The sequence below is a fragment of the Dryas octopetala genome, chromosome 7, assembly GCF_963921425.1.
Source record: "Dryas octopetala chromosome 7, drDryOcto1.1, whole genome shotgun sequence".
Classification (NCBI taxonomy): Eukaryota; Viridiplantae; Streptophyta; class Magnoliopsida; order Rosales; family Rosaceae; genus Dryas; species Dryas octopetala.
The window spans coordinates 16005486-16032511 of record NC_141372.1 but is presented as its reverse complement, the minus strand read 5'-3'; the positions used below and the strand labels follow the sequence as shown (position 1 = coordinate 16032511).

The following is a 27026-nucleotide window of genomic DNA, read 5'->3' as shown; positions in this document are numbered from 1 at the left end:
TTCTCAGAATCTCTCTCTCTCTCTCTCTCTCTCTCTCTCTCTCTCTCTCTCTCTCTCTCTCTCTCTCTCTCTCTCTCTCTCTCTCTCTCAATGGCTGTGGACAGAGACAAGCTTGAAGAAGACGCTTCCATTGCCCGTTTCTACAAAATTGTTCTCAGTTGGGACTATATACGCCTCAAGAGAAAATCCAAGGTAATTCCTATTTCTTTCTCTATCACATATATATTTATTTATTTGTTACATCAAAATTGATGCATTTGAATTGTTTTGGGAAGCAGAAAGACAAAGATGATGGTTTGGGAATTGAAAAAGTGAAGGACACCTACAAAGATGTTGATGACTATATTTCTACTTATGAACCCCTTCTTTTTGAAGAAGTCAAAGCTCAGATTACTCAGGGGAAAGACGACGACGAATGTATTGTTTTTCTTTTCTTCTTTCCTTTTTCTATTTGTTTTTAGAGAAAATTCGTTTATCACTCAATTTTATGCTGGTTTTGGGTTTCAAAAGTCAGAAACAATTATCATGGAACTACTCGTTTTCTTTTTCTTTTTCTCTTTTTTTTTTTTAATTTTTTCTTTTTGAATTTAACTCTCACTCCCATTGTGTCTGATATATTTTTATGGAACATTGCAGTAGAAGACACCAATAGAAAGTTGGTTGTGAAGTGCACTGAAGTTGATGGGTTTCACTTAGCAACTCTTACTTCTGAGAAGAATGACATTGATGACAAGGAATCAATATCACCGAATGATCTTTTGCTTCTCTGGAAACAAAAGGTAATCAAACTCAACTGACTGTATTTAATTCTTTTTTGTCACTTGCATTTATCACATAGTGCCCCTCCAAGATTTACTAAACTCCTATATTCCATGATTATACAAATATTTTTCAAGTTACTACTCTATTAGGATAACAAGTTTGGAAACATTTTGATCTGTACAGTGTGTTGTCTTTGCATTTTAGGAAAACTAGCCTCTCACGAGTGCAAATAGACTTTTCTTATTGTGCAAACATAGATATTTTGACATTGACAGTGTGTCTAACAGGATTTTTATATTGAATTTGTTAAATTTGTTTTCTTATTGCACCACCAGCGAGAGGCAATTTGTATTGTGCATACATATAAATTTTTTATAATAAATAGCTGCAACGGTCTGATGGGCAAATTAACATATGACGAATCACATTGGGCATTGTTGATCATGCCCAGCTTGGACTTGTAAATTACTAAAAATGAATAAAACAAAAAAATACCGATAAATAAATAAAAAGAAAAAATACCGATCCAACTATTAGATTTGTTGTCCCTCACTTGTCCCTCATGTAAGCCGAACTGTCCAAAAAAAATGTAGTCCCAATGTGAACTTTTAGTGCTGCTATTTTGATATCCCGGAAATGATTTATTGACCTTCCCATCTCCAAATTTTTCTCAAAAACTTCCTATTCTAATCTTAATGAAAAGCCAAATGGAGTAATAAAAAATTCTAAACACCCCACACCTCCACTCGACCAAGGCAGTCAACCCCACCCCACCCCACCGCCATCGCTAGCGAACTCTCTCTATCTCTCTCTCTCTCTCTCTCTCTCCTATCTCTTTCTTTTTATTTCCTTCTCTTTCTTCCTCCCTCACCATCAACCTCCAAATTGAGAAAAATAGTCAATGGTGGGAGGGGCTGCCAACGGTTGCGGTGGGTGTGGGGTTGCTGCCTAGGTCGAGGGTTTGGGGTGGTTTATTTTTTAATCATTGAAGTATTTTATTTTACCAATAGAATATTTTTTTTAAAAAAAGGGGGTCAACAAAGCACAAAAGATGGGTCAAAACAAATTTACTTGTAAACCTTTTATATGTACATTTAGCCTCTCGACATGTTGCTTGCACTTTAGGTTTCATCAACCAAAAAAAGACTCTTTATGTAAGAAATCAATTTACAGTATGTTGCTTTGGTTACTTATCATTTGAGTGAATTGCTTATTGCAGCATCAAGGGAGTACACAACTCCCAACAATCCATGCATTTGCGTTGGTTGAAAGTCAGGAGGCAAATTCTTTTAAGATTAGAATGTATTTGGCCGGAGAAGTCACAAATTTGAATACAGATGCAGTTGAATCTTGTCCAAGGCTGTTAAAAGTGCAGTCTTTGGTTACTTCGATTAGTGATGGAGACAGGTTTTTTTACACTCGAAAGGTAATGTTTTTCTTAATAATTTACATGTGTTGGTACATGCTGTTTATACTTTTGTAGAGATTTCTTTTTTCTGTGTACAATTTTAGAAAATTCATGCTTTTTTATTTTTCCTCCATTTACATTTTTCTTCTAAAAAATAAATACATATGATAAATGATGTTTTTTTAATGAGTACATCTAATTCGTGATTCTTGCACTGTCGACGGGTAATTAAAATAAACTGTTGCTAATTCCAATATAAGTTGAATTCCATATGTTGGACTCGAAAAGAGACTTACATATGAGGGGGAGTGTTAGAATATACAATAATTTTTTGCCCGCATTCTAACCACTTAATTTCGGGAATAGTGGTAAGCATACAGACTTTATCAAACTATTGAAAAACTCTGGCTTGTTGCTCTAGGTATTCAATTTTTCAGGCATTGATGATCTCTTTTATTTTGGTATTTTTCATGTTTCAAGCAGTCATGGTTTCATCTATCATTGCAGTCAAGATCTTCTTTCTTCCTTTAACATTTCCAACTATAATACTATTACAAATATAAAGACATAAATTTCTTTCTTTTAATCTTGGCTTGATTTTGTGAATTTGATATATGTTTCAGATTTGCAGTTTATCAACTATTGCTCGTGAACATGTAGCTCTATGGTCAATTGGGTCTCTCCCTTTTAAAGATATAATACTAACAGCTTCTGAAAAAAATCTTGATGTGGAAGGCCAGGCCTGGAAAGTTTCTAGACCTCTCGACGAATTTATGAAAGAGAATCTTAATGAATCTCAGCAAAAAGCCATACAGGTAAGTTGTTACTAAAGTATCCAGTTGTGCATTATGTTTGCTGTTTGATTTGTTGCTACCTTCTCATATATGAATCTTGCATATTATGGGAATTGTATATGCAATTTGATTGTTTTCTACCTTTTTTTAGATCCTGCTTGTGTTTTGTGGTCTTGTAGAAACCCATCTCCAAAGTGTTTCAACTGTGTGTGTGTGTGTGTCTGTATCTGGCACTTTATCTCTGTTATTATTTGAATTTCTGTATAAATATTTTCACTTCTTCTTTTAATGAAGGAATATTATTGTTTTCTGCAGGCCGGTCTATCACGTAAACCATTTGTGCTGATACAGGTTTTCCTTTTAACTTTTTTACAATTCTTTCAGATGCTTATACAAGCTTGCTTCTTCTTTCATATCATTGTTTCCTGATGGAGATACAATAATAATATTTTTGTTCAAAATTTATATCGAACTCTATCATATGACAGAGTACAACACCTAAACTTCTATTTTACAGATTTTCAACTGAAGATCAGGGTTGGAGATCTCTAATCTATTGGTAAAGGTTGAACAGAGATTAGTAACCGTGTCCTAGGAACTACAACAGGGCATATTTATGTAGGAAATCCAAACTAATGAAATACTGCAATTACAATTACAATAGTAACAGTCCAAGATTTAGGATAAACATGTCTAAGAGTGTGTTAGTGAATATTAATGTTGAGTCTAGCATTCTAGACTCCCTTGCTAGGAGTGTGAGTTGAGAAATTGGTGAGTGGCCTTTGACTTGCTTGGGGCTCCCCCTAGGGGGCAATACACGTCCTCTGAGTTTTTGGGATCCCATAGTGGACAAAGTCAGATTATGTCTAGATTGGTGGAGGAAGGGTTGTCTTTCTAGAGGTTGTAGACTTGTCTTGATTGTATGTCGCCTTTGCACAAGGTTATAGGGCTTCCTTCATGTTTTTTTTTTTGGATAAATTTTAATGTCAAAAGGAAATGAATATAGAGCTGTTACAAATACAAGTTATCTGCTTCATTTTTTTTTTTATTATGTGGAAGTTTATTTTCATGTGCATATGGTATATATGTGCATACTGATTTCAAGCTTCCATCTAGGGTCCTCCAGGAACAGGAAAGACACAGACTATCCTCGGGCTTCTTAGTTCCATTTTGCATGCTACTCCGGCAAGAATTCACTCCAGGTTAAACATATGCATGTTTCCAACACTTACAATAATTCTTGTCAACTATGTACTAAATTAATCCTAGGAACTTAAAAAAAAAAAATTAATCTTAGGAATTTAGACCTTTTTTTTATTTTTTTTTTATTACAAGAAGTGCAGGATTGGATATCACTCTTCTACTTTTTTTATCCCAATGTTTTTAGCTAATATGTAGTTTCCTTCTTTTTTAGGGGTGAGTTGCTAAACAAAACGCTTGGGCCAAAATTATCTGTTCAGGAGAAGTATGTGGTTACCTACTCAATTCTTCTTTTTGTTTCAAGTGATATTCAGATTTTTTCATAAATAATCTTGAATGGCTAGATTTATTTATATTTTTCTTGCTATTTAGTCAAACATTTCAAATGCATAATTCTTTTATGTGGAAAGATGTTAAAACTTTATTGGATTAATGGAATGTATTTGGATTAAAGCTTCTCCTGTTTTCCACTATGACAAAAAAATGTCACAAGGTCTGGAAAATGCTTTCAAACTATTGATTGGAAAAGGGAATCGTGAATCCAACTCTAGAATCTGGAATGGGAATGGAGTAGGAGAAGGGAAGCCTGACCTTCCTTATTAAGTACACAAATATATAGAAAGTTAAACTTTGTATTTTAGGGATACATATTTCTGCATTGAGTCAAAAACAAAATTTGGATGCTGTATCTTTTAGTTTTGGCAGAGTAGTTTGTCTTGGAAAATAAAAGCAAATTGTTATGCTGAGAGGAGAGATAAGAGCTGATTTGCACCCTAGATTTCACGTGAAATTTCTTACTCTTAGACAAGCTCCAGAGCACCTCATCTCTACCTGTTCCAATAATTTTTGCCCCCTCCAATACCTTAAGAAACTATCTGCTGGAGGCAACTCCAATCATTTATGTTACAGACACAGGGATCCAAGAATCATTAACGTGGAGCTCTAGCTAATCAGCCGCTAGGCCATTTATATCCACTGCCAAGTCATGCAAATCTGGAAGACCCATCATGCAAGTCTGACCACACTACTGATCTTTTCAAAATCTCACTCTTCTCCCATACCTGATCTTGAAACTAATAAAATTTAAGAAGGTTTCCCAGCCTTTTCTAATTCCTTTCCTCAAAGCAGTACCATGATAAACCAATGCAATTTTAGTGATAATTCCTCTCAACCACTTTGCCTAGACTAACTGCCTTGTACAACAGTAAACTGATATAGCTTCCTATGTAACAAAGCTTGATTAAAAGCATCAAACTTTTTTATTCCTAACCTTCCACTATGCAGGAAGACAAATAATACCTCAATCCACAAATGTTACTTAATTTTGTCAGCTACCCCAGGCTGTAGAAAATTCCGCTGGGCCTCCTTAAGGCTGCCATGCCACTGACTTTGAAATAGTAAATAAAGTCGAAATAGTAAATAAAGTCAAAGTAGGTGGGATTTGGGAAGGCTAGACATGATACATTTAATGATTCCTCATTGTTTTAAAATGACTATCCTATCTAATGATTACATATTCAATTCATTGGTGCTAGCTATGTTAATGAAAAGATTGTCAAGGAGTTTGGACTTTAACCCCAACGTCATATCAAGGACACAGTCCTTTATGTTGATATGTAATGTTTCCATGTGGTATGCACTATATAGTAATGTTTTGTACACTTTTCAGATTCAATCATTGGTGGCGAGCATCTCCATGGCTTACTGGTAGCAATCCTAGAGACAAAACAATGCCTGTTAATGGTGACGATGGTTTTTTTCCAACCACTGGAAATGAGTTAGTAAGTGCCAGTCTTTGCATTACATATGTGATATGAAATAATCCGATTGCTAACCCTAATGAAATTTTCAGAAACCTGAAGTAGTCAATTCTAGTCGTAAATATCGTGTACGTGTCCTTGTGTGTGCCCCTTCAAACTCTGCACTTGATGAGGTTGTGTGGCGTGTTCTAAACAATGGTACAATTCTCTTCCCATTTACACTTCCCAGTACTATCCACATAATTCATCGTGCTCATTTTCAATTTCTTTATAAACTTTTCTATGTTGATTGAAAAATTCTCTTGTTAGCTTGATTATTGTATAGGAAAGAACATACCAGTGTATTCTAAAAGAATATTAATACCAGTTATCCTGGAGGTAGCTGAGGATCAAATCTTATGAATATCATAAGTTGTATATATTGATTTTGCAATTTGGGTGCTTTGGATGGAGAGAAATGGAAGGATATTTGAAGGTGTAAGGGGGGAGAAGGTGGATCATTTGTGGGACAGAGTTTGACTCTGGGCATCATTGTGGGCTTCAGTTTCTTATGAGTTTAGGGATTGGTCTTTTCATGCTATATATCTGATTGGAAAATTCTGTTGCAAGTAGTTTTCTTTTGTTATTTTGTTTTCTTGTTGAATTTTGTGTTTTAGATGTAGACTAGATGAATAATCTTTAAAGGGACACCTTGTCCCCTGCTTTGTAACTTTCAGCTTTTTAATGATGGTTGTGTTTCTTATCACACAAATGGGTACTTTGTATTTTGATTTTTCCTGCATTTATAGATGGTCTTTTCATATGGACATAATTCTACTGGTTTCCATCCAAATATAATACTTTCTTTAAATGTATTCTGGTTATTCTCAGGTGTACGTGATGAAAGTGACCGTTCATATAATCCCAAAATTGTGCGGATTGGTGTTAAGGCACATCATTCCGTTCAAGCAGTCTCCATGGATCAACTGGTGTGTATCTGGCAATAAACGCAGCAACATTGAGTTTTATTGTATAAATATTATCACTCTTTAACTGAGAGTATTTATTTCTATATGTTCCAAATATTAAGAGTTGCAATACCAAAGATTAAGAGATGCTCTAGAGGTGTATATTTAGTTTGAGGGAATTTTCAAACTTGAAGGTGTGAATAAGGGGCCTCTTCCATCATATTGAAAAGTCAAAGAAACGCTTTAACACAGTTTTTCATCTTAATTTCTACTTCCCATGTAGAAATTCATAATGTTGAGATAACTCTTACGTATCTACTGTATGGATACAAAAAAGATAATAGTCACTAATATTCAACTTGATGTATCTCCATATCTCACCTTTTATAGATGTCAAGTTAATGTCCCACAAAGTGGTAAAATGTGTCTTACTTGAAATTGACCTGAAAGTTCCTGTTGCAGGTAGAAAGAAAGAAAGGAAGCATTGGGTGTGGTAAAGAGAGAGATGGAGGTGCAGATAGTTTTCGAGCAGCAATTTTGGAGGAGGCTGTAATTGTATGTTACATTTATTTTTTGTTATAACCAAAAACTTTGTCATTAACTTTTGTTTATAATTTATGCATGAATGGCAGGTCTTCTCTACCCTTAGCTTTAGTGGTTCAAATCTTTTCAGTAAATGGAATCGTGGTTTTGATGTTGTAATAATAGATGAAGCTGCACAAGCTGTAAGTTCCTGTAATCCTTTATATTTCTTTTTGAACAATCTCAATGACTGTTTTACAAAATACAAATATTCATTAAGAAAATATGGACATGCAAGAATGAACGTTATGATATCTTAAACTTTGGTAAATTGCACCTCACCCTTGTAGTTTGGGTAAATTGCACTTTGGTCCCTGCATTTTTAATATAAGTAATGTCAATCCTGACGTTTTGAGATTGTTGTAACGTTTTCTCTCCGTTAGATTTGGATGTTAAATCTGACTTTTCTATGTGGCTAGCACAGGGCCAATTTTAAAGCTATATGGTCATGTGGAAAAATAAAAGAAAATTGGACATTCAAAAATAAAAATGGAAAAATGTTAATGATGAGCAATTATGATGGTCTTTAGTAATCGAAAATTAGGTTACCTGGGCTTGATGGCATTCTAGTTGGAAATTAGGATATATGTGCTTGATGGCATCATCTGTAAGAAGATGAACAAATATTTTGACAATCTAACGTCCAAATAGTATTCAAGTTCAAACATTTAGAATGGCAAATGAAAGATTTGTGTATAACCTTTATGTATACTTTTCAAATTTAACAGATTATTTTATCATCCTGGTTGAGTGGCTGGTCAAATTAAGCTTAGCATTGTATGCATATTATCTGTTTTTTTTCATTAAAAACGGTGCATTTCCAATGTTAAATATAAACTAGCGGTTAATGGCTCTTGACATCTTCTTAGGGTAGTATAGATGTATGTATGATTGTGCTTAGTAAGTACGTGAGTTTTTTCATCTGGAATAAAATTTATAGACTTTATGTAATGTATGCTTTATATAGGTGGAACCAGCGACTCTTATTCCATTGGCGAACGGATGCAAACAAGTATTTCTGGTAAGTTTCTAATGATATTCATTTTTATAGGACTTCCCCATTATTTAATTTATTTTGTGTTATTAGCTACTTTCAACTGTGCACCAGTGTTATTCCATTAACAAAATGTTTATGCTTCAAGTCATGACTAATTCTGCTATCTTTAACATGTAGATTGGTGACCCGGTTCAACTTCCAGCTACTGTAATTTCTCGAATTGCTAAGAAATTCGGGTACAATGATTATGATCTTTTTTGTCATTTGATTGATTTATATATATAAACATCTCTCTCTCTCTCTCTCTCTCTCTCTCTCTCTCTCTCTCTCTCTCTCTCTCTCTCTCTCTCTCTCTCTCTCTCTCTCTCTCTCTCTCTCTCTCTCTCTGTTCTCATGCTCTCTTTTTTCCTGATTGAAGGTATGGAAGGAGTTTGTTCGAGAGATTTCAGAAGGCTGGATATCCAGTGACCATGCTGAAGATGCAGTACCGCATGCACCCAGAGGTTAGTTCAGAAACATTCATCAACCTTATTGAAGAATGTTAGAATATAAAATAATGGCCGGCCTGTATTGTAATAACTTAAGCTTTTGGGAACCGTGTTACACCAACAAAATTCATCATGGTTCCAGAACACAAGATCTTAAGTTCATATCCCTGACAACTACAACCTCCCAACTTATGTTGAATTCAATGTGTTCTCTTGACGCAGGAAGAGGCCCTATTTTTTTTTTTTTTGGGGGGGGTGGGGGTTGGGGAGGTTGGATGTTACTATATATATATCTTAATAGCTTAAGTTGTTGGACATAGTTCTAAACCAACATAATCTACCAAGATAAACTAAGGAGTAAGTTACAAATAACCCCCCTCAAGTTTAACTTCTGCATCAATTTAGTCCTTTAATTTTTTTTTGGCTTAATATCACTAATGCCTCCCAAAAGTATAACTTTTTCGCACTTGGCCCCTTGAAGTTTAAATGTCTCATTATGCCCCCTGAAACATCATTCCATGTTGCACAAAACCTGGCTCAGGCGAATTCATCACTTCCACCATTAGAAGCACTAATGTGACTGCTAAGTGTGCATGATGTGGCGTCTATGTGTGCTCGACAATTAATTAACAATGATTTTAAAACTCTGATATTCTAAACATTTAAAATAAAATTGAAAATTCGGCTGATTTAACAATGAAATTTCCATTATGTTCTGAGTCTGTAGCTTCAAAGTTATTTAATACTATTTTTTTGACTTTCTTCTTAAGTATTTAGTAAATTTAATTGTAAAAGTGTCGCAGATATCTTATTGCCTAAGAAAAATTGATTAATTGGGGTCATAGACAAAGAAGCTTTGTATTAAAATCTGTCAATTCCTCCTCTTTTCTGCATTTTTTCTTCATACACTTCCAAAATTCCAGCAACCTACACAGCACTAGTTCCCACCTTTTTGCCCCCAACACCTTTTATTTTGTTTTTCCATGATTAAGTTTAGGTTAGGTCAGTGCATTGATTTTTTCATTTTTTTGTTTTTCCCCCCTTTTTTTTGGGTGCCCCCTGGGGAGGGCGGGGGAGAAATCTGGGGCAATACTTCCAATTTTCCAACAAAGGTATCATATCTGAAATGCATCAAATATATCAATAATCCTCACTTCTTTAATACTGTGCTTATTTGGTCTATGAACTACTCATCCAGCTCAAACTAGAGTATGATATATTGATATGTTTAGGGTCCGGCCCACCAGTCTACAATTAAATTGTGAACTACTGATGATCCAGTTACCAGGATCTATAAGCTACATAGTAAATAATCAGACCATCCTTAAATTAGTAAATGCCATTTTATAGTTCCCTCTTCAAGGGTCGTCCCTACAAAATATTAGCCAAATCAGAAGTGTCATCAAAATTTCAACATTAATGAAGACATTCTTAAGCTTCAACATTTTTGCATATTTGTAATTTTCAAAAATTGAACACACCTTAGCGCTTGACTCTCTAGTAATTAGCTTCTCCCCCCTCCTTGAGGTTTATAGATCCTTTGGAACTTAGTTGGAATTATAAGTTGGAACATATCCAATCCACGAGATTGGAACTTAGTTGTAGCTTCTATAGTTTCTTTGGATTTTGAATCAAATGCAAGCCTTGTATAATTGGATTTGGATATGTGTTAAGAGTTTGCCTAATCAGCACTGATTATTTCCGTTGAGAGTACTATGACCACATCATATCATGCTTGCATCCCATATCTGCATTCATTGTATTTGAGTTTGAACTCTCTCTCTCTCTCTCTCTCTCTCTCTCTCTCTCTCATGTGTTATATATATGTATATATATTATCGAAAGGGGGAGAGAGGTAAGTTTGCGTTATTCTCTCTTTTTTATATTTTTATTCATTATTTTTTCCTTACACTCTTATTTTTAAAAGTAGAATATGCTTCTGCTGCTGAGATTTCAATACCTAACATTTTAATAAAAAATTCTAAAGCAGATTAGGAGCTTTCCTTCTGGAGAGTTTTATGGAGGGTCATTGGAGGATGGCCCTAATATTAAAGAGCAGACAAATCGTTCCTGGCATGAGTATCGCTGTTTTGGACCCTTTTGCTTTTTTGACTTACATGAAGGAGGAGAATCCGATGGAACTAAAGAAGGAAAAAAATCCAATCGCTCAGGAGGTGAATCTTTGGTAAATCATGATGAAATTGATTTTGTCTTCCTCTTGTATCATAAATTGGTGAGTACATATCCAGAGCTGAAATCAAGTAATCAGTTTGCAATCATATCCCCATATCGTGCACAAGTAAAACTCATGAAAGAACGTTTCAAAATTACCTTCGGGGTGGAGTCTGAGAAAGTAGTGGATATTACTACTGTTGATGGTTGCCAGGTATGGTGGCTCATTCTTCCCATGGTTAGAATACTAGACATTCGATATTTCTATTTATAAGGTGATCCACCTTTAACTTTTGTTTTGGGAGTTTCAAGATCAATTTGTTTGGTGGAATGTAATATGCATGGAATTTGTTTTGGGAGTTCCAAGATCAATATTTTTTTAGTGTTGCAAAGAGCTGTCAGATGCACCATCTTGATGGCCTTTGTCACAGCCACACTGGTGGTGTTATTGATTGGTGTGTTAATCCAGTCCCATGGAAACATTATATCTTTTAACATTTACACAATAAAATTCCGTATTATTCACTACCTAGCTCTTTAGATGTTTTAGAATTATATGATGATCTTTACTGTTTCTTTCAGGGACGTGAAAAGGATGTTGCAATATTTTCTTGTGTCAGGGCAAACCAGTATGGAAGAATTGGCTTTTTATCTGATTTTCAGCGAATGAATGTTGGGATCACTAGAGCAAAAGCTTCTATCTTGGTATGTTATAATTTTAAGTTAAGAATGAAGAAAATCTTCTATCTTCGTATGTTATAATTTTAAGTTACGAATGAAGTTTTACGTACCCGCTCACTTCATCTAATATTTTTTACATTACCTATTTCTTTAGGTAGTTGGTTCAGCATCAACGTTAAGAAAGGGTGATGAGCATTGGAATAAACTAGTGGAAAGTGCTGAAAAGAGAGACTGTTTACTTAAGGTGAGTGTTTTCTTTTTCAGAATATAAAATACAACATCAGACATTCTAAATCTTGGATCTCAACGTCGGTCTTTTCATTCATTGTTAATTGGTTTTTAGTTGGATTCTGTAAATTTAATACGGCATCGGAGCAAACAATCCACATGTTAGGTTCAATTTGGCTACACATACTTCATGACTGATCCATGTTTTTGACTCATTCCGACCACATGTGAGGAGTCTGTTGAAAATATAAAATCCCTCACCAAATTCTAAACCTTGCATCTTTATATATAACTCCTAGGTTTCTTTATCTATTGCCAATTTAATTTGAGTTGGATGCTTTGAATTTTAACAGTTTTTTATTAAGTTTGAGTCATCAATATTACATGATATAATACATTTTTCAAATTTCTTCTATACTATTTTAACAACGGTCCTTTGCTGCATGAACCTTTTAAGTTGAATCGTGTCAAATCTGTATTCTCGCAAGAAAAATAGTCTCTCTCTCATGCATGTCCTAATTTGTCTCAACCACACCCTTTCTTAATCCAATTTTTTGTTTTCTAGTTTGTTATGCTTCATACTTTATTTTTATTTTTTCCCTTCCCTCAGACATGCCTACATATTCTTAGTGTAACAAATTTGAAACATGTCCCTTTCCGTTTGATGATACTGTTATATGTGTGGTTTAATCATGACATTCTAGTGATGTCTATATTTTGAATGTAGGTTTCAAAGCCCTATGCTTTGTTTTTCAGTGATAAGAATCTGAAATCCATGGCAATTAAGGAAGAATCAATAGAGGAAGTTGAGAATGATGAGGTGGATTACAATGCACCTTCCTACAATCTTGGGGATGCTGACCAAGCTCGAGGAGATGACAATGGCTATGGTGACGGGGACATGATGGACATGGATGATGGAGGCTTTGGTGATGACTGAGTCATAGTGTCATATTATTGCTTGGTTAGTGATCTGGTTGGACAGCTTGTTTTGTAGGTTTCACTAGTGTTTGCTGCTAAGATGCATTAACCCTCACAATTCTTTTGTATTGAAATGGGCAACAATTCTCTTTTCCAAAACCAATAGCAGAAGACTTCATTAGAAGCTGTGTTTATAATCGTAGCAAGTCAGTTGTAAATTTCTTTTTTCATTACTTATTGATAAAGAGTAATTTTGGCCTTTATTTTTTGTTAAATATTGATACGTATAATGTCACATACACCCAGTCACCCACGGTCCACGGATGATGTATTAAGTAAATAAGTAGCACATAATTTACTACTTTTACTAGTGACAATTTTTAGCTAATAGCAAGAAGCTAACTGTGTTGTGTACATTGTTCATGTTGTAGGATGACTCACATACATGTACACTTTTTACAATAGCAGTTTGATATGAACTTTTATAATGCAACCTTTATATTACAATAGAATAAATTGATGTCAAGATACAAAATAACTTTTTAAATATACAGGATACCATTAATACGAGTTACTTTGTACATGGAGTGTGTTCCAGAACAAGAGGATATTGTTTTGCATACACCAGATACCAAGTTAATACAAAAGGATATTATATGATAATCATTTGATTGTAATAACAACTATTTATATGCTTTTTATCGAAAACAATAATCCTCTATTTATTTGATCACAACTAGATGACTAAATGATTTATGATTTAGTTAATTTTTTGCAATGATGATCTTTGAAGTAGAGCCTAAAAAATAGACGATTCGGATTATAAGATTAGTTATGTAATAAGTCCAAAAGCATAGTTAGATTCGTATTAACTTGTTAACCAATTAGCTTTAAGAGCACTCATTTATATATATATATATGTATACAGGCTCCTTCTATTGAGGTATACTTCAATTTATTTATATTGAGGTATACCCTATTGGAGCCCACACGAGTCATTTTGTATCGATCCGAACCGTTCAATTTTTACATCTCCATTGATAGATCATCCTTGCAAAAAATTAGCCAAATCGGAAATCATTTGCCTATCTAACTTTGATCAAACAAATGAACGGTTTCATCGAAAATATTTGGTTCGTTCATTTGTTTTATCAAAGTTAGATAGACAAATGATTTCCGATTTGACTAATTTTTTGCAAGGATGATCTATCAATGGAGATGTAAAAATTGAATGGTTCGGATCGACACAAAAAAAACTCGTGTGGACCCCAACGAGGTCATACCTCAACATAAATAAGTTGAGGTATACCTCAATAAAAGGATATATATATATCTCTCCAATAGGCTTAATTGTATTTTTACCACCCACAGTTTTAGTTGATTATCACTTTACCGCCCAGATATTTATTTGTCCCACTTTACCTTTTTTCGTTCATTCCATCAGCTAATTCGTTAATATTGGTGACAAAAATGCATCTACCATATCAGCATTTTTAACGACTTGGGTGACGGAATGAATGGAAAAAGGTAAAGTGGGACATAGAAATAGTTGTATGTGATAAATTAAGATAAATAAACATCTGGGTGGTAAAGTAAAAATCAACTGAAACTATGGGTGGTAAAAATATAATTAAGCCTATCCAATATTTGTATGGTTCATTTTATGCAAACATGTATAAGGAGGCTAATAATTATCATATGCATGGTCCTCTAATTAGGTAAAAGAAATTATTTTATATAACTAATCTACTGATACGTGATATCACTAATTTATGTGTTATAACATAAGTGGCTGGACACTCACCAGACCACAATATACACAACTAGATAGTAGATAGAATTAATACATACACCAAACTAACGTAACCCTCCGGTCTCCAACAATATAAACACATGCACCACCACCTGATTGATATTAATTAACGTATGCTGATCATTAATACAATAATACCTAAATTAAATTGTTTCTTGCTAAACATAAAACAAGATTAATTTAATAAAATTTCAAATATTATATATATATATATATATACAAGAATGCTCTAAAACTAACTGGTTAGCAAATTAATACAAAGCTAACCACTCTGTTGGGCCCACTGCATAATATAATCTCAAAATCTGAACCATCCATTTTTTAGGCTCTACTTAAAAAATCATCTCTATAAAAATCTCCAAAATCGGAAGTCATTTAGTCATTTGATTATGATAACAATTATTTATATGCTTTTATCGAAAACAATGATTGTTTATTTATTTTATCACAATTAGATGACTAAATGATTTCTAATGTAGTTGATTTTTTACAATGATGACCTTTGAAGTATGACCTAAAAAATGAACGGTTTAGATTATGAGATTAGTTATGTGGTGGGCCTTAAAACATGGTTAGTACGTTTCGTATTAAGTTACTAACTAATTAGTTTTAGAGCACACTTATATATATATATATATTGCATGTACAAATATATAAATAAATAAATATATGGTTCCACTTACCTGCGTAAGTATTCTTATGTATGCATGCATGCTAATATTCAACTCTGCCTAGATACCAATTAATACCATTGGACTAATTTTTCTAATTATATGAAATTAATTAAGAATACCCTAATGAAAATCAAACACATTCATTCATTAATGCAAATCTCAATTAAGCTAGGCAATTCCAACACAGAAATTAACTAGAATTCAGACAATTATTTACAATTTTCTGAAAAATTCAAACAATTACAATTTTCCGAAAATGAATCCACAGAAATTAACTAGAATTCAATCCATACGCAAAGTCTGCAGATAGAAATATCAGACGCCGTTAAGATTTTACCACGTGGCGGCCTGTACAGGATGTACGTGATGGAGGAGCCTTCAGGCCATAACGCGAACCACATGGTGAATGCTGACGTGGTCCAATCCATCCTCGCCTTCTGGCACAAAGCAGTCGATGGCCATTGCATCTGACGCTCCACATTTCTCCACGTCAACATCACTGAACGACACTGATTCACCGGAGATGTCATCGTTCGACTCAGAATTCAATTTCTCGTCATCTGCTTCTGTAGTAATCTCCATCAACGAAGCCCTAACCCTAGCCCGAGCCTGAGCCCTAGCCCTAGCCCTAGCTCTCTTCCGCAATGCATCGGTCCACGGCGAAGCTTCCACAACCACCGACGAAGGTGCCGTCGCTGGCGAAGAAGCCAACGAAATCTCATCCTCCTCCTCCGAGACAAAAGCCGGCGAGATCTCGTACTCTTGCGTTGCAGATGGAGATGGAGATGGAGATGGAGATGGAGGAGTTCCATTAGTCACCGCCGCCCACTCCACTTCCGGAGAAAGCGCGGCCGCCGGAGACAAATCGGCAGTAGTAGTGTTGAAATCGGTGGAAGTAGTGTTAAAATCGGCGGTCGTAGTGTTAAAATCGGCGGTCGTAGTGTTGAAATCGGCGGTCGAAGTGTTGACCTTGGGGCTCTGGCGGGTGGTGAGCGGAGGAGAAGGAAGCTTGGGCGAAGCGTAGGGAACGATGGAGGTGAGGCTGAGAATGCCGCCGAGGCCGTGGACGGCGACGTGGTGAGAGTAGAAAAGGCCGGGGAGGACGATGTCGACGCCGGAGACAGAGAGCGCGGGGCGCGTGGTGAGGCGGAGGGCGCTGGAGGGGAGGAGCGTGGGGAGCACGGAGCCGGAGGCGAGTGAGCGGAGGTTGGAGAGGGAGAGGCGGAGAGGGACGATGTGGAAGCGGAGGGTGTCGGTGTACGACGACGCCGTTTGGATCATGTCGAGGGCGAAGAGGGACGCGTCGGTGGGAGCGAAGATGGTGAAGGAAGCGTTGGTTGGGAATGTGAGGAGCTCCCACTGGAGGTCGGAGGTGGCCATGGCGTTGCACACCAGATTGTAGCCGTGGCCTCGGAGCACCCCATGCATCGACTCGTATTCACGCGTTGAGATCGATTCAACGGCGCCGTTCAGGGACATGACGATCAGGAGCATGAGAATGAGAGAGAGTAGTGTACGGACATTGAAGAGCGCCATTGAAGCTCAGTAGAGAGAAAGAGAGAGTAATGGCGGTTCAAGAATCAAGAATTGGAGGGTGGAGAGAGGAATGGGTTTTTGGCGGGCTTTTGATTCTTGTAATTCGTTGTAACAACTTACTGCTTCTGGCTTTGCTTGTGAATACTTATATTACGATCGAACTTGCCATTTCTGCTTTAATGACTATAATACATTAATACCTTTTCTTGATAGTTCCATTCAAGTTCACTAGGAGGGTACATTTGTCATTTAATTACCTTATTGGTTAAACAACGGACTACACACTCGACTCGAGACACCGTTGGGTTGGTTACGCTAGCTTAGCAACTCTATACGTGTGTTTCTTTAGTTTCCTTCCACATCCCTCCTTGTTGTTTGTTTCAACTTCTCACACATGTTTGATGGTTTATGGGGCAATTTTATAAAATAACTCTATTTAAGAAATGCATTTATTTTTTTGACTTTAATTGATGGGAAAAGTCTAAGTCTTAAAATGTCTGACAAAAAAAATAAAAAATTCTCATGGTCCACGAAAACTGGGCTGCAGCACAATTTAAAATAATTACATCGCCAGCTAAAGTGGCTGAAACTAATTCATTTTTTTTAACCACATTGAACTGACATCTGAGTTGCATTATAGCTTCAATGTTTTCACGCTCCAATTGAATTGTGAATCTATATCTGTTACCTTCAAAAATCACGACAGAGTCACCGAGAAATCTGAAAAGAAATACTGAAGTCCTTTGATTGATTAAGGGCGTGCCACTACTTCGGCCGAGAGACCGGGTGCAGAATTGATTGATGTTTAATTGATTTGTGTAACACCCTAAATTTTATTGATTTTGGGTTGTGAGTGTTACTAAGTTAATTGAAATTAGTTAGAAACTAATTGTTACTTCTTTTCACACACAAATGTGTATTTATTCCACATAAACAAATTTATGGAATTTCAATTATTTAAAACTTTATTTGAAATTATGTCACTTGTTTGAACCATATTTATTTGAAAAACTGGGTTGCAGCACAATCTAAAATAATTACAACACTAGCTAAAGTGGCTGCAACCAATTTAAATTTTTTTAACCACATTGAAATTGGCATCTGAGTTGCATTAGAGCTTCAATGTTCTCACGCTCCAATTGAATTGTGAATCTATATCTGTTACCTTCAAAAATCACGACAGAGTCACCGAGAAATCTGAAAAGAAACACTGAAGTCCTTTGAGAGACTGGGCGCAGAATTGAATGATGTTTAATTGATTTGTGTAACACCCCAAATTTTATTGATTTTGGGTTATGGGTGTTACGTACTAAGTTAATTGAAATTAGTTAGAAATTAATTGTTACTTCTTTTGAAACATAAATGTGGATTTATTCCACATAGACAAATTTATAGAATTTCAATTATTTAAATGTTTTATTTGAAATTATGTCACTTGTTTGAACCATATTTATTTTCTTATATTTATGGTGATTTCGGATTTAAGGCAAAAGCACACTTATATATATTTGCCTAAATTAATTAAATTGTTTATTCTTGGTTAATTGGATGATGAACATGATCTTTGACAATTCAATTGGTAATTTCGAAATCCAAAAGAATGCGAAAGAACTTGTATGTTTTTATTTCATCCAATAATTGTTTTAAGGCACCTAATTTAAGTAACATGTTTTTAAATAATTATTTGGTTACCTAGGTGACCATTTTGGGATCACACACACACACACACACCCCCTTGCTTGTGTTTGTGACTTATAATTTCTTTAGAAATATGATTTGGCAACTATAAATACCAAGGGTTGCAAATTGACTTAAAAACTCTATTTTCTTTGACCAATCTAGACCACTAGGGCCATAAACCTAGATTACTTGGGCAAGAGATTAAAATGATAGCTATTGCATGACATGAAGGTTATGACTAGGGCTAGAGATGAAGTGGATTTTCGGCAATAAGGAAAAAAAATCCAATTATAAAAAGTCATGATGGTTTTTAATTAATTAACTTGGGTTAAGTACAAGTCTTTGATTGGTTATTGGGTTCTTTAGCCTAGAGCCTTAGGCTAAGCACTCAACTAAAAAGGGCCAAAGAGATTGGTCAGCCTATTAGAAGTCTCTTGGGAAACCAAAAACCCTGACAAATAGCCCAAAACTTTGTCAGAAACTTTTCTCAAGTAAGATAAAAAGTGACTCTTCAGTTTTCCCTTCAACAGACACAAGAACCCTTTTATAAAACCAACTTTTGTTCATACCAAACACAACCCGCGAAATTTCTAAGTTCTTAGACAAAGAGAGAGTTAGAGAAAGAGGAAGAACAAGAAAAGAAGAAGAGGGAAGCCAAAGGGAGGCCAACCCGAGAAGAGGAAGGAAGAAGTTCAACTTGCATTGTTCTTTGGGAAACTTAGCAATATGAGGGAATTTATTTACTTCTGGAATGGAATTTGGGTTGTCAAAGCCTTATGTTTTTGAACAAAAACTAGGCTTCAGCATACCTATTTTCGGCCAAGGCTTATGTGTTGATTTTTAAGCTTTCAATTATGTTTACATACATGATTTAGAACTTATTTAAGGTCATAGGATGATTATTTATAGGTTAGAGGTCTCAGATGCCACTTAACTTAGCCAATGCGACATCAAAACCCTATAAAGCCCCATTTGAGTTTTAGAATGTGAAATCTGATCTCCTTTGTGTTTTGGGATTGATTTTCAGTTTGGTGGATCACCACAAGGACGAGAAGCTTCAATTGAGGTAGGGGAGCTAGTCCTTTCTAAACTCTATGTTTCAATATAGTTTAATTCATAGTTATATTGATGAAAGTGCTTGTTTCTTTGATTGCTAGTCTCGGCATTAATGTGATGTTTTATTTTTCTTGATGCGGCTGCCATGTTTAATTGGAATTGATTAATTAGCCTTGAAAGGAAATTATGATCTACTTGGTTAATTATAGAAAAAAGGAATTAATTGGCTTTGAAACCGAGAATTAATGGAACTTGGGATCCATGTTTATGACTTCAACTTGCCTTGTGAGAATGATATAAGTTATCCTATTTGTTCTAGGATCAACGAGTGGACTTAAGTGAATTTATTTGAGAATTGAATCACTAGGGCTGTATGTTTAGTTTTAAAGAAACTAACCTAAGATTCAAGGTTCTAATAAACTTAGATTGGTTTATTTTGGAAAGTAATAAATTACATGCTATTTTATTATGGTTTTGGAAGGGTATTAGATCACCTAGACTTAAACTAATTAAGACTTACATAATTGGTGGTACCCGAAACCATTAAGGTTTGATTTTCATATTGTTGTTAGATTCGAAAGTTCTAAAGGTTAAGAACTAGTTTACAATGATTAAAAGGGTTTGAACCAATAAGAGAAATATGTGATTATTTGGCCTTGTTATTGGGTTCAGATCTAAGCTTTTTAAATATAAACTTGGTTGTTTATTTAATTGCTTCTATTGCTTTATACTTGTTATGTTATAAAACATGTAATATGATTAATGGAAGGAATAAATTGATTATATAATTGGATTGTCACTTCATATTTATATAGCATCATATACACATGTGAAGCATTGAGGGCAGCCATGTCTATCATGGGGGCTGCCAAGGCATACATTAGGATTCATATTTATTGAATCAAGAATGTTGACATTAATGTGGTTTAAGTGTTTGGACTTCCTAATTAGAGATGAAGGGGTATAGTTTTTACTCTATTCTTGGGTTCAATTTCCTAAAAGTATGCATACATGTGTTGTCTAGAGTTGGTTATGAGAAATAAAGAATATGCTAGAGGGGAAGTAAATAAGTTTTTATTTACTTCAATGAAAGGACATCTCACTATCTAGATCTTACTTTTTGGTAAGATATGAGGGATAACAGTAATTAATTTTACAAATTAGGAGACAAGTTCACTGTTTATAAACTTTGACAGGTTTACAATGTCATGGAGAAAAAGATATGTTTGCATTGTTATTTAATTTAACATGCATTTGCATTTCATAAGATTAATCATGTTAGATACATATTAAAAATGGATGCATGATGGTTTAATACTACCCAACCCGAAAAGGCATGAAATTATGTATGAAATTATGGCCATGACTTTATGCTTGTGAAATTGTATTTTTGAGCATTGAAATTGATTATACTTATGCTTGTATAATTGTGCTTTCGATATTTGAAAATGAATGTGTTTATTTTTCAAAGAAAGAATGTTTTGGTTTCTATTTAAATGCTTTAAATAAGTTGTCATTTAATTATCAAATTACTTGTTTGGGCATAGGCCATTTCGGCAAGGGCTTAGGCCATTATTAAATCCTACTTATAATTGAATTGATTGTATTGAATTGGTTGAGTTTTGTTGGACTAGTTGAGTGTGTGATCAACTGCTTTGGTGATGCTCACCCCTACATAGTTTGTAAGTTGCAGGAAACCTCTAGGACAAAAGAATAGTTAGCTTCATAGACGTTTCAGATAGCGAATGATGAATGTTTGGAAGTAGAGAGAATTCACCAAGCTAGGATTAGCATAACAACACCACCCACATCCGAATACTCAAGTGATGAGGAAGAGGACCCAATCATTGATGAGTTTGTTACTATCCCTTTTATTTCTATTTTTGTTATGCTTTAGCTGAGAAATCTGAAGAATTGATTAATTAAGGATTACTATGGCTCTCTTACTTATTATTTACTTGTTGTTTCGTTTACACCAAAAAAATTAGATTTTAAATTAAAGTTTTCACTCTCACTTGGATTTCAATTTCTTATTTGATGTTTTGTTTATTGATTTTAAAACAAAGGGTCTGTCTTTATTTTTAGAAATTGATTTATCTTAGAAGGTGAATAACTAATAGCTCACTATTTTAAAAAGATTCCATTTCGGTATACTCTGATTATTTGTTATTAAAAATAAAAAAAATTCATCATTGTTTTGGAGTTTAGTTTGTTTAAATTTTAAGTCGATCTTATGTTGATCTTCGATCTTGGCATGTTCTTACTTAGGATTAGTGAGAGTATGTCGAGGTTAAAGACCAATATGACGCTGCCACATGCCCAAAGTGCTAGACCCCATTTTGGGGTATGACAATTTGCACCGAATTGACTTCTCAAAAACAATTGTACAGCAAGTAAGGAAAAAGAATCTTGCCTAGGTTATTCCTTGCCTTGACGATTAAGGACTTTAGTAAGTTTTGGTGACTGTGTTTGTGAAATCGAAAGTGCAAATCAAAGGCTCAAAGGTAATCAGATTATAAGTCAAACAATGAACTATAATGAAAAATGTGTATGTGATTTGATTATCTTGAACTTGAGTGACAATGGAAGTTCTAACAACAAATCTCATGATGAACAAATATGAAATCAATTGTCGAAACTTAACCAAAATCAATATTAAGGACAAAATGAAACCCTAGCAGAGCAAAAAACAAGAAAAAAAACTTAAGAACTTGAGAAATTGAGATGCAAAGATCTTGAGAATTCTTAAATTTGTATGTTTTGTTGAATGTTGAAGCAAGCCCTCTCTTTGTGTCTGCTGCCACTATTTATAGTGATCAACCCCTTTTAGCTCTTAGGAAATCCTTTTTCTTCTCGAATTAGGCTTCTATCTTTCTTTTCCTTCACGCCCAAGACTCTCCCTTCACTTGCCTGATTTGGTCTCCTAGTCCATCAAGGAAATCTCGGCAAGATTGACTTAGAAACCTTCAAGAATTTGCACACACTCTCAGACTTGGGCCTTGGCTATTGAACTAAACAGGGCTTGGCCGTGGATACGACCCAAAACCAAAATAGGGTATAAACAATATCTAATTGAACTATTATACTAGATGTAATTAAAAGTAAAAAAATTAAAAGATTTTGTTCTTTTTCAATGTTCCATTTTATATATGAGATTTTGTTCTCCATTACTAGTATAAGTCTTGCTGCAAGAAAGTCACAAAATTACTAATTGTTTTGTGAAATTTTGTTATTCTTTTGCTCTTTTTATAAGAATGTAGGAACCAAATTAGTTCTATCAAAATTGAAAAATCAAGAAAATTTAACAAAAACCGTATGGGCCTAACCATTAATGATAGAATTGCAACCATGAAAGCTATAATACGTTGAAGGCTAGGTTCTTTCTCAATGGGGTTCACAAATAGCTAGCCACCAATTATTCATTGATGTTGTGAGAAAAGTGACAAAATTAGTGGGTACTGGAAGCTCGGTGCTTAGCTTCTTATGGTTTTCAAAGATCAAGCAGAGTCCTATTGTAGAGATCTAAATAGAATAGACAAAAAAGCTCAAATATTGACAATTGATTAATGTCTAGAGAGAATAGCTTTGGAGAGACTCCACAGCCATTTGGGATTTGGGTTGTGACCCTTTGAATGGTGGCCACCTTGGGACTAGTCTTTTAACGATCACTAAAATCATAAAGAGTATTAAGGAATCAACAATATTCGTCCAATACTACAAAAAAAAGGCCCAAACATGCAACACTGTTTTGGGGAGACGACATACCAAGTGTGCAAAATGGGCCAGCATATCACACGACATTTCAATTTGTCATAAAGGGCAAAACACCAAAATGGCATTGAAGCATACTCAAAACTACATATGTTACATATGCCCTTATAATCAATTTATAAATAATGTTCTCCTAAACATGTTCTAGCATATTCCTTTCCCAAAAACGAAAAAAAAAAAGCCAAGAAAATATCTTCTTAATTCCATTTGCTTTTGTTTTTCTACCACTTTCTCTCATCTCCTCCTCTCCTAGTCCTTGCTCAATGCCCCTTTTTTTTTTTTTTTTCCCTTTGGCCCCCAAATCTTAAACCCTTGTGGATTCATTAGTGTTTTTCTCTCTTCAAGTTGGCAGTCCATTGTAGCATCTGTAACTACCACTTTAAAGTGATTTTCGCTCCTCAATCGAATTATGTGCTGGTGGAAATACCTCAATTTTCCTCAGTTTGGTTATAGTACTTTGGTTTTCTTGGTTCTCTTAATTTGGTGGTTGCGTGTCTTGTGTGGGTTGATGTGCTCTAATTGTTGAGATTGTTGATGTTTTTTGCTCAGGGCTGTGCTTTGATGGTGGATCTTGCTATTATGTGTGGATTTTACTTTGGCTATGGTTCATGCAATTGTTCTTGGGGATTTTTTGATCTTTTTTTCTCTTTGTTCTCCTTTTTATTTTGCATGTGTTTGTGTTTGCTATTTTTCGGCCGAGGTTAGCCGGGAGCAAAGCTTTTGGCCCGTTTGTATTTAATGCGGGGCATGCCACCTTTCAAAACCAATTTTGGCCTGATCGGAATTGAATAACAAATTTAAGTGTATGTGCCTAAAATATTGACTTCTGGTCGAGCAAGGAACCACTCTCGGCCTAGGTCCTTTTCACACCTTGGGGGCAAGGCTTTATAGGAAGGCCTTAATTGGATTATGTGTCAGAATCGTGCATGAGTTGGTGTACTAAGGATTGTGTGATTGAACTCGCGCGTGTATGTGATGATGACATTTCCCAAACAATAGGAAAATGCTATGAACGGTGAAAATAAAATGAAATTCGATGCTATTTTCGTCAATAAGTGAAACTTCAAGATTTAAGAAAACGATGAATAAAGTTGACATTTATTTTTATTAACAAACTAGAACATGGAACTAACAAACTATAATGCGAAATGGGAACTAAAAAAGATGACAATAATGCGAAAATGGAACTAACAAACTAGAACATCCGTAAAATTAAAGATCAAAATAGAAATCGATACCAACTCTTGGGTAGTTGCTGTTAGAGCTACAAATATGAAACTTACTAGAAAAGATGAAAATTGAAACTAAAGAACTTGAGCCAAAAGGTGACAAGAACAACTGAGAATTCAAATGATTGGAGTCTTTGGTGTGTAGTGAGCGTGTCCTTTCTCCATCTCCATCAACTTGCATTTATAGGGTGGCTTGCTGATCCAATGTGGCTAGGTCATTAATGGCCTAAAATCATGATTCTGTGACTGTGGTGACTAACCGAAATTACAATCAAACCTAAAATACAATCAATTCTGGTCACTAATTGAGCAATGAAGTTGAGGGCTGACTTTGTTGGCATTCAATACAAGATTTTTTCCTTGCGTGACTTAGACTCAAATGGAGAATTTTGATTACTGTCAAAACCTGAACGAAATTTGGGCTTTGGGTGACCTATATCTCCGGGGCGAAATTCAAGCTTTGAATGAATTTAATCACTTTTAATACTTAAGCCAATTTCTCACTTAAGAGAGACCACTTAACTTCATTAATTTGGGCCTTAACGGGGTCTGAAAATAGTGCTACAACCTCAAATTCCGTAAATCAAGGGAAAAATTTTCAAAAATGACACATACTTTGGGGTTAATCTTAGTTTAGGATACGCGTTTGGTTTTGTGTTAGTGTATGACACATATTTAGGATTTATGTTATTGTGGGACAATCCGTCAACTTCGTTACATTTTCCGTCCAAATGAGGGATAATTTGGTAATTTCATATTAAATAAAATTTTAATTCAATTTCTAACTTAATAAATATTAAAACTCAAAAACTTAAAAAGATTAATACTAAAAATAAATCAAAATATTTAAAACTAATTTCTTTAGAATTACAAAAAATTAAAACTGAAAATATTAAAATTGAAATAAAAAACAAACAAATTAAAAAACAAAAATAAAAGGATTAAAACAAAAAAAAAAAAACAGAAAGAAGAGGGGAGATCTGGCACTCCTTCTCACCTAGCCCCAACCACCTCCGGCAGCGGCCCTACACGCCGGCAACGACTGACCCTCCCCTCTCTCTCTTCATCTCTCCATCTTCATTTCTTCCTCTATGTTTCTTTCTCTGTCTCTATATATCTCTCTCTCTCTCTCTCTATCTCTGTCACTTTCTCTCTATATCTATTGCTCTCTCTCTCTCTTCTCTGTACACACTGAGATTGGGGTTGGGTTGGATGGGAGGGGGGTTGCGACGGACCGGGGCGTAGTGACACGCTTGGGGGTACGACGGGCTGGGGGGTGCGATGGGGCTGGGGGTGCGGCGAGGTCGGGGCTGGGAGGTAGTGAAGCGAGCTGGGTGGGAGGGAAAGGGGTGAGATTGGGCTGGGTGGGGGATAGGGAAGTGGTGGGGCGGATTGGGTGGGGAAGGGGGAGGTGGTGTAACGAGTGGGTGGAGGGGAATGGTGGGGAGGACTGGGTTGGGTGGAAGGGATGGTGGGGCGGGACTTGGTCAAGAAGAAGGTGATATATATATATATATTTTTTAAATATATAGGTGAATTGTCAAATTTGCCCCCTAAAAATTGGTCATGTGCCACGCACATGATCTATTTTTAACAGAAAATGTAACAGAGTTGACGAATTGTCCCATAATAACACAAATTCTAAATATGTGTCCTACACTAACACAAACCCAAACGTGTGTTCTAAACTAGGATTGACCCCAAAATATGTCATTTTTGAAAATTTTTCTCGTAAATCAACTATACTCTTTTCTATATGTTAATCTTTACTATGTAAGATATGCTTATATTCTTTGTTATGAAAATGACAAACTAAGAAGTAATATTCTAGATTTATGAAATTTAATAGTACGTTTTATAACTTCTAATCTATTCTTTATTCCAATAATAGTATAATTTGGCATGTGAATAGCAAAATAAATCATATAAATAACATAATAACTTCTCAAGTTAATATCATGCAATCATGCAAATAACACAATAAATTTCTCAATATGTAATGATAACTTCAACCCTCAAGATACTTTACTATCAAACAATATTATTATAGTGATAAACAAGGCTCTAATACCAATTTAACTATGGCGATCGCGTCTTTGGAACTGTTGCGTCTGAACACTGTGTAGAGTATGGTATAGCATGTATGGAACACCGCACGCAGCACTTCAGGCTATAATGGTGGCCAAAACTCAGGGACTCGCAGACACATGTACCTTTCTTACAGTACCAGATTTAACGTAACAGAGAGACGATGACCAAAGTAAAGAAATACAAGGATCGTGTTTATCAAGATAATAATATGCTATGATAGTGTTTCCATGTTTTGG

General features: G+C 35.1%; 2 protein-coding genes across 6 annotated transcripts; one reads left to right on the top strand and one right to left on the bottom strand.

Annotated features, from left to right (window-relative positions):
- The first annotated feature begins 90 nt into the window (after nt 1-90).
- LOC147280075 (putative helicase MAGATAMA 3) lies at nt 91-13263 on the top strand. Of its 5 annotated transcripts, none has more exons than XM_086250807.1 (20): nt 91-192; nt 279-417; nt 637-779; nt 1982-2188; nt 2794-2985; nt 3280-3315; nt 4081-4166; nt 4379-4429; nt 5834-5945; nt 6017-6122; nt 6795-6892; nt 7334-7426; nt 7504-7596; nt 8421-8474; nt 8628-8686; nt 8869-8953; nt 10929-11324; nt 11693-11815; nt 11946-12035; nt 12747-13263. In XM_086250807.1, exons 1-20 carry the CDS (start codon nt 91-93, stop codon nt 12957-12959), a joined length of 2478 nt encoding a protein of 825 aa, XP_086106933.1. In that variant the 3' UTR covers nt 12960-13263. The 5 variants fall into 5 exon arrangements, with proteins under 5 accessions (XP_086106933.1, XP_086106934.1, XP_086106932.1 ...); XM_086250808.1 differs by having other exon boundaries at nt 10926-11123; XM_086250806.1 differs by having other exon boundaries at nt 10926-11324.
- A 2429-nt stretch (nt 13264-15692) lies between these two features.
- Nucleotides 15693-17038, bottom strand: LOC147280074 (Fasciclin-like arabinogalactan family protein). The gene has a single exon (XM_086252486.1). The coding sequence runs from the start codon at nt 16961-16963 to the stop codon at nt 15806-15808; it is 1158 nt and encodes a 385-aa protein (XP_086108612.1). The 5' UTR covers nt 16964-17038; the 3' UTR covers nt 15693-15805.
- Between the last annotated feature and the right edge of the window lie 9988 nt (nt 17039-27026).

Excerpts from the sequence above, each read along its gene's own strand:
- LOC147280075 (XM_086250806.1), top strand. The coding sequence starts at position 91 with ATGGCTGTGGACAGAGACAAGCTTGAAGAAGACGCTTCCATTGCCCGT. Across the intron at positions 6,123-6,794 it reads GTGGCGTGTTCTAAACAATG|GTGTACGTGATGAAAGTGAC; the intron begins GTACAATTCTCT and ends GGTTATTCTCAG. Across the intron at positions 12,036-12,746 it reads AGAGAGACTGTTTACTTAAG|GTTTCAAAGCCCTATGCTTT; the intron begins GTGAGTGTTTTC and ends TTTTGAATGTAG.
- LOC147280074 (XM_086252486.1), bottom strand. The coding sequence starts at position 16,963 with ATGGCGCTCTTCAATGTCCGTACACTACTCTCTCTCATTCTCATGCTC.